At 40.3% G+C, this 7,397-nt stretch overlaps 2 protein-coding genes across 3 annotated transcripts; both read right to left on the bottom strand.

Moving 5' to 3' along the window:
- Positions 1 to 1,942: 1,942 nt before the first annotated feature.
- LOC122418046 (venom allergen 5-like) lies at positions 1,943 to 4,155 on the bottom strand. 2 transcript variants are annotated; one of them, XM_043432045.1, is made up of 6 exons: positions 3,912 to 4,155; positions 3,609 to 3,789; positions 3,337 to 3,507; positions 2,725 to 2,806; positions 2,464 to 2,596; positions 1,943 to 2,307 (listed from the first exon to the last, which is right to left on the bottom strand). In XM_043432045.1, exons 2-6 carry the CDS (start codon positions 3,732 to 3,734, stop codon positions 2,133 to 2,135), a joined length of 687 nt encoding a protein of 228 aa, XP_043287980.1. In that variant the 5' UTR covers positions 3,735 to 3,789; positions 3,912 to 4,155; the 3' UTR covers positions 1,943 to 2,132. The 2 variants fall into 2 exon arrangements, with proteins under 2 accessions (XP_043287980.1, XP_043287981.1); XM_043432046.1 differs by having other exon boundaries at positions 3,609 to 4,155.
- Positions 4,156 to 4,557: 402 nt separating this feature from the next.
- On the bottom strand, positions 4,558 to 7,053 carry LOC122418045 (venom allergen 5-like). The gene is made up of 5 exons (XM_043432044.1): positions 6,893 to 7,053; positions 6,629 to 6,799; positions 5,276 to 5,357; positions 5,075 to 5,207; positions 4,558 to 4,926 (listed from the first exon to the last, which is right to left on the bottom strand). Exons 1-5 carry the CDS (start codon positions 7,016 to 7,018, stop codon positions 4,752 to 4,754), a joined length of 687 nt encoding a protein of 228 aa, XP_043287979.1. The 5' UTR covers positions 7,019 to 7,053; the 3' UTR covers positions 4,558 to 4,751.
- Between the last annotated feature and the right edge of the window lie 344 nt (positions 7,054 to 7,397).

The following is a 7,397-nucleotide window of genomic DNA, read 5'->3' as shown; positions in this document are numbered from 1 at the left end:
AATCAGGCAGCATCCCGCCGAATATAGAATCTCATGTTGCCTGCCATTCGGCTGGAGATGTTCGTACAGCACGTGGAAATAAAGTGGCGAGACAGATGAGTGAATAAAAAAAGGTGAATTGGAGCAAGTCAAAGTGAGAGACGAGAATAGTCGTCCCCGTCTTGGTCCTGGAGCCTCATCCACGTGAGTCTGACTCCACTTACATTTTCACTGGCGATTCGATTAAGGGTTGTCGTTTTTGTAAGCCCGATTGAGACGGAACGTGGCTGGGAGTGGGTTTCGTGTTATGAGCTCGGTGTGGTATGAAAGGGGAAGGGGGAGAGTGAAAAAATAAATGGAGAGTAAAGGAAACGTGGAGGATGATGTACGACTGAGGATTCCTGGTGCTTGCAGGGACACTGCGTAGGGAAACAGCAGAAGAGGGGAGGAAGGTATTACAGGCGGATCCGAGTCGAAGCACATGTTCGAAGGGAAAGTACATTGAAGGAGGTTAATACGGAGGCGACGATGGCCGTGGATTTCCCGGGTGGGTTAGTCGAGCTCGGCCACAAAGGCTCCCATTCACCGGGATAAATTGGCCGTTCGGTGTAAGCCACGTGTGGGGACAGAGCTTTTTCGGAGGGGAGGAAAGCCTGCAGGGAAATTTGGGATAAAGGGCTCGCCACTGTAGGATTATTGCACTTACAGGATTATTACGCTTTTGGTGTTTGAACTTAGTCCAGGAAACAAGCAACTCTTGAGCATCATCGAAAAAATTTGTTTAGTAATCGGGGGATTGGGCAAGGGGAAGGGGCGGAGTCTCGTGGTCGGAACGCCGCTGAGCATGGCGGAGCTGATGTGAAGTTGACATAAGCGCGTAGAGGTCACGTTATGGTGGCCAACGTCAATGGTTCAGAGACCATTGACGTTCGGCCGTGGAGGAGCCGGTGCTCTGCTTGTTAACAGGCTCGAAACAGCGACGGGCTCCTTGGAACTGCAGGCATGGATGTTGGTTCGTAGCGGTAGGCCAGAAAGGGAGGGGGAGGCGCGGGAAGTGACGAGAATGTGGAGTGAAGACCCACTGGACCCTTGCGCACTGCTGGAATATTCAGACGGTGTCGAGGACTCGGATAAGGTGCACTGTGTAGAGGAAGACAAACGCTGTGTCCCGGAAACGGCGCTCAGAACCGGTCGACCCGAAAGCTTACAAAATTCTGAAGAGAAAAGTCCTTGGAAGTTTTTCTCTACGACGCACCGTTCACGAGGTATCGATGGATTAGTGGCAGCCTGTCAGAAGCGATGTAGAATACTATTCACTATTCTATATAGACAAACACTTATATCAATGCCTCATATGTCTAGATGCCTTTGAAACGCCCTAGCGCTCGGTGCCAAGTATTCGCTCGAAAGATAACTTGAGAGAATGTTCAGCTCCAAATTTTTCACAAACTTTCCAGTAATTTGAGTATTTTCTTTGAAAATTTATTGAAATCACGGTCTTCGGGTAGCCAACGATAAAGTGCGTTGAGTTCGACAAACAATTTGTTGAAATATGCCCATTAAGGGGCTCCCCAGGACTGAAAAATTGTTTTTTTTTTCTCATGTCGTTCTAATCGATTTATGAAATGTGCTTTTCGTCACTCCTCATTCGTACGGTTTTTTTTAAATGTGCGAGCGTGATAGAGAAGAATCCAAACGACCGGTTGACTGGAACCAATAATTTTACTTTAAGCACTAAATTCCCTTTTAGGCAAACATTCAAAAAATTGGTTAGAAAAGACTTTTTAAAGAACTTTTGGCACGATGAAACCTCCCGGCTTATAAATTCGCAATAATTTTTTGTTTCACGAAAAAAATCAATGTTTCGTAGGTTTGGTAGCGAGTGCTCACTGCTTCGAAGAAAGCAGAAATTATCTGTTGAGGAACCAGAGCAAGGGAAGGTCCAATGAGTTTGAGGCAATCATAGTTTTCAGAAGAGATTTTATTCGGTTCGAAATTAAGGGACGATACAGTTTTATAGATTGATAAAATAATGCATTAACTTCTACATTCCTTTAAATTGAACATTACATAAATTTAAAGGAAAACAATAAAAGCCCTAAAACCATCATATTAAGGCGTAGGAATGTACGGCGAGACGCACGCAGGAATTCTTATTTCGTTTCGTACATCGGTAGAGTTTCTACGTTTCCGGATGGTCCGTAGTTGCATACGAAGAATATTTCGTAGTCTTCGCCGTGGGTTTTGGTATAACGAATGACACCGCAGCCTACCTGGGTCGTTTTGGCCCACACTATTTGAGTGTAATGAGCGTACTCCTCTTTGAAACTGTGCATCGAATAATTGAAATTAAATTAAGAAGAGTGTTGAGAAGAAACGTGTGGACATTCGAGTTTTCTCGGAAAGCTCAATTTTCTCAGTCTCATTTCAGTCTAAAACGACTCAGCGGTAACGTGATCGGCATATTGGACGAGAGTAACTTACACATATTTCTTCACGATTTTCGGATTAACGTGTTTGACTTCGTCGTACCAGCCTTGCATCAAGAATGTCAAACTTATGTCATTAGGTCCACCAGCAGATCCCCAAAATATGTTCTGTCCAACCTCTTGGTTAGCTGTGTATAGAAAAAGAAAGTTCATTAAAACGATAACATCGTCGATGAGTGCTCGTCGTTATGGTTCCATAAGTTTTTCAAATAAATAATGACTCATTTGATCGCATCGTCAAAGCCAAAAAACTCACGAAGATCTCTGCACTTATCGTGGTCGTTTATGCACTGGTCGGCCCAGGTCTGAGCAATGCCCTGAAGTTCATTGGACCATGTCTAACAGCAAACAGATCGAAATGAGGATAAACGATTTCTGTCTACTCAGTGAATAGTCCGAGTCATTCTAATTATAATAACTTTAGAAAATTTCGTATTTTTAGGCTTTTTTAGAGCTGGAGGACTCTTTAGAACTTCTAGAAAGAATTCAGGAGCGACAGAGGTCATGCAATTCTGGAAGAACTTGCAGAAGAAATTCCAAGGCTGCATGGTTCAATACAGTTATAAAAAAAACTTTCAGAAGAAATTCGGAAGCGATATGGTTCCATGCAGTTCTGAAAGAATCTTTAAAAGTTCGTGGTTCCGTGGTTCCAGAAAAATGCATGGTTCCATACAGTTGTAGAAGAAAATCTAAAAAAAACGCCAGAAGCCTCGTGGTTCCAAAAAAATTTTTAGAAGATGTTCAGAAGCCACATGGTTCCATACAGTTTTGAGAAAATTTTTAAGCTTTCAAAAGTTTAATAAACAGTTGGAAGTTTCCCCATTAAAAAGACTTTAGTGACATGCATTTGAACTCTTTGATGAATTACCAAATCTGGCATGGACTTAGCAGCAGGCTGAGGTCCTGGATGTCCACGTTTTTCCTGCCCAGAGGCAACCTTCTTTCTCAATTTGTTGTGAACAGAGATGATTTCATCCTTTTCTTGTTGAGTCACTTGGGACGATACGACTTTGCCGCATGCACGGCTTGGCTTTTCAAACTGCAATTTGCAGTCAATAACTTATTCGAATAAGATACGGTTCATAAAATCAAACATTTTTTCCGATATTTCGAGCATGGTGAATATCGTGAAATACTTACGGCGAACTTGCAGAGCGTGTGGGGTTGGCTCTTGCAAGATTTAATATGGCAAAAACTCGACTGCTGGGCTAAGCTCACAGCGACAAACGAGGCTACCAGAGCCAGACTGAATGTAGTACTCTTCATTTTCGTTGCTTTTTTCCTGTGTACTACTGCTCAACACTGAACATGTTTATTTATACTAGAAAAGTTAATAGGTTTTATTTTATCTCGCTATTATACCGATTATTCATAAATTCGTTTATCCAAAGATTAGATGATGCACGAAGTCTATAATTTTCTTGAATGGCTCGTGTGACGTACCATCTTCAGGAACGCGAGTCACGCAAACTGTGATAATGATGCAGTCAAGCATTTTTCAACACTCTTAAGCTCATTAAAGAGCCTCATTGACAATAGAAATTGCAATATTTTCTTGTCAAAAACAGAGTTCAAATAGCTTGTGACAAGTACACTAGAAAACATCCAGTTATTAATTTTAACGATTAAAAGGGAAAATATCCGAAGACCTGTGAGACCCAACAATTTCGTCGCTTCCTTACACCCAAACACATGCAATTTCTTCAATTATTTGACATTTCAAGTCTTCAATTGTAGCACTTTAAAACCATTCAAGAAACTTGTGCATCCAATTAAAAAAGCAATTTCAAACACTGTCTTCACGCAGCCAACAACGATTATACGATCCAACGAGTTTCGACGATATCTAGAAACGCTCGAAGTGTTTGAAAAAACATTCGCAAACGGACAATTAAATATTGATTACTCACATGGCAAAAGATAAGCGACAGGCACATAAAATGAAAAATTTAATTATTCATGCTCAGATTACTACTCAGAAAATAAAACATTATTGACAATTGTCATAAAGTATTTATAAAAACAAAAAAATTATAAAATTATTCCATCGACGCAAACCAACGTGAATTTTAATCAATGCGGTAGAATCTTACGGTTTGTTATCATTTTATTTGGCTGGCAATTGAGAAAGTATACAATTTTTCATTCAACGATGAAATTTTACATTTTTTCGATTAAAATACCAAAATTTAGAAAAAAGCTCCAATCCCGTTTTATTTGATGATATAAGTACAGGAGGGAGCTCGTGCAAGCTCCCTTAATTTTTCTCCAGTCTCAAGACCATCATTTGACCTCGTACATGGGTTCGGTATCGACATTTCCACCCGGTCCGTAGTTGCATACGAGGAAGATTTCGTAGTCTTCGCCGTTGTTTCTTGTATAGCGAACGAGACCGCAGCCTATTTCGGTCGTTTTGGCCCATACCATTTGAGTGTAATGAGCATATTCCTTTTTCAGACTGTTCGTGAAAACATTCAAATGGGATTCAGAATGGTGTTAAAAGTAAACATGGTTGCGATGCCATTTGAATTGGCTCGAAAGGTCGCGACGTTGGCACACTTTTTTCAGTATCATTTTAATCTCAAACTACCGGATGAGTAACTTACTGATATTTCTTGACGATCTTTGGGTTGACGTGCTTAACTTCGTCGTACCAAACTTGTACCAACATCGACAAGGGTATGTCATAAGGACCGCCAGCCGATCCCCAGTTCAAGTTCTGTCCAACGTAGTATTGCGCTGCGCAAATGAAAAATTTTGTTGAGATAAGGAACCACGCTTGATCGATGGAATGACGGAAAACTTACGAAGGTTTTTGCATGCGTCGTGCTTATTGATGCACTGAAGGGCCCAGGTCTGGGCAACGGCTGTCAGGTCATTGGACCACGTCTAAGAACATAGAGACCAAGACTAGGATGAACAAAAGTATCATAACTGAAGCTACAGAATTCTGTGAAGTTCCAAAAGAACTTCTTAAATGAGTTTGGAAGCTTCATGATTCCATAGAATTCAGAAAGGTCTTCTAAAAGGAGTTGAGAAACTGCACGGTTCCATAATACAGTACTTGAAGAACTTCTGGAAGGAGCCAAGAAGCTACATGGTTCCATAAAGTTCTGGAAAAACTTCTAAAAGAAGTCAAAAAGCTACATGGTTCCACACAATTGTAGGAGAAGCTCTAGTAGAAGCTCTTGAGCTACGTGGTTCCATATTATTCTAGAAGAACTTCTAGAGAGTTTAGGAGCTTGTTTCCATAAAGTTCTGAAAGATCTTCCAAAAGGAGTCTAGAAGCTACATGGTTCCATAAATTTCTGGAAGAACTTCTAAAAAGAGTCAAGAAGCTATATAGTTCCACACAACTGTAGGAGAAGTTCTAGTAGAAGCTCCTAAGCTACGTGGTTCCATATTTTTCTTGAAAAACTTCTAGAGAGTTCAGGAGCTTGGTTCCATAAAGTTCTGAAAGATCTTCCAAAAGGAGTCTAGAAGCTACATGGTTCCATAAATTTCTGGAAGAACTTCTAAAAAGAGTCAAGAAGCTATATGGTTCCACACAACTGTAGGAGAAGTTCTAGTAGAAGCTCCTAAGCTACGTGGTTCCATATTTTTCTTGAAAAACTTCTAGAGAGTTCAGGAGCTTGGTTCCATAAAGTTCTGAAAGATCTTCCAAAAGGAGTCTAGAAGCTACATGGTTCCATAAATTTCTGGAAGAACTTCTAAAAAGAGTCAAGAAGCCACATGGTTCCACACAACTGTAGGAGAAGTTCTAGTAGAAGCTCCTAAGCTACGTGGTTCCATATTTTTCTTGAAGAACTTCTAGAGAGTTCAGGAGCTTGGTTCCATAAAGTTCTGGAAGGATTTTTAGAAGGAATCCAGAAGCCACATGGCTCCATGGGGTTCTTAAAGAACTTTTAAAAGAAGCTCACAAGCCTCATGGTTACATGCAGTTATAAAAAACTTTTAGAATCAGTTCAGAGAAACTACATGGTTCCATGGAGTTTTGAAAGAATTTCAGATGCTCCAATGTTACATAGAGTTTTGAAAGAATTTCTAAAAGAAGGTTAAAAGCTGAATGTCTTCATACACTCCAAAGTTTCTCAGTATTTTAAAAGTATCCATGAAGCACAACCTTCGTTGGTGTTCATTTAGATTTTTCGATAATTTACCAAATCTGGCATGTGCTTGGCACCAGGCTGGGGTCCTGGATGCCCACGTTTTTCTTGTCCAGAAGCAACCTTCTTTCTCAATTTGTTGTGAAGAGCAACAATTCCATCGACTTCTTTTTGAGTCAATCCTGACGATATGATTTTTCCACAAGCTGGGCTTGGTTTAAGGAACTGCAAAAGAAATGGTTGAAAATTTATTTCCATAACCTAATACATCCTGCTCGGTAAGATCCCGCAAAACGATGAATGTCGTCAAATACTTACGGGATATATGCAGAGCGTGTGCGGAGCATCCTTACAAGATGGCAAATGACAAAAAGCTTCCTCTTGGGCTAATCCCAAACTAATTAACGACGCAATCAACGCAAAACGAAACAGACACTTCTCCATATTATTTTTATTTATCGAACCAATATTGGACGAGCATATTTATACTGAAAATAAATATAAATTTTCTGCTCCCTTCTAGTTGGAATTGCGAAATTTTTCTTTTTCCGGTTACCGAATTTATGACATACTTTTATGCATTTTTTTTATGTGCAAACATTATCGTTACGCGATGCAGTAACGGCATTTCCTCTTCAAGAACTCCATTAAAACGTTCTGCCAATGACTATACAACCGAACTTTTTGCAACAAGTTTCCGGTCATTTTTTATATACCAGCATCGTCAAAAAAAATCCTGATTTTTTTTCTTATCCATTCAAGACTCTCATTCATCGTTCTCCATATGGGGTATACTCCATACGTTCTCCGTACGTCTCTTAAC

Source organism: Venturia canescens, chromosome 11, assembly GCF_019457755.1.
Source record: "Venturia canescens isolate UGA chromosome 11, ASM1945775v1, whole genome shotgun sequence".
NCBI classification, from domain to species: domain Eukaryota; kingdom Metazoa; phylum Arthropoda; class Insecta; order Hymenoptera; family Ichneumonidae; genus Venturia; species Venturia canescens.
The sequence above is the reverse complement of the archived record's forward strand: the minus strand, read 5'-3'. Positions and strand labels throughout refer to the sequence as shown.

Coding starts and splice junctions, on each gene's coding strand:
- LOC122418046 (XM_043432046.1), bottom strand. CDS start 3,734: ATGAAGAGTACTACATTCAGTCTGGCTCTGGTAGCCTCGTTTGTCGCT. Junction 2,807..3,336: donor CTAAGTCCATGCCAGATTTG/GTAATTCATCAA, acceptor GTTTGCTGTTAG/ACATGGTCCAATGAACTTCA. Junction 2,597..2,724: donor CGATAAGTGCAGAGATCTTC/GTGAGTTTTTTG, acceptor TTCTATACACAG/CTAACCAAGAGGTTGGACAG.
- LOC122418045 (XM_043432044.1), bottom strand. CDS start 7,018: ATGGAGAAGTGTCTGTTTCGTTTTGCGTTGATTGCGTCGTTAATTAGT. Junction 5,358..6,628: donor CCAAGCACATGCCAGATTTG/GTAAATTATCGA, acceptor CTATGTTCTTAG/ACGTGGTCCAATGACCTGAC. Junction 5,208..5,275: donor CGACGCATGCAAAAACCTTC/GTAAGTTTTCCG, acceptor TCATTTGCGCAG/CGCAATACTACGTTGGACAG.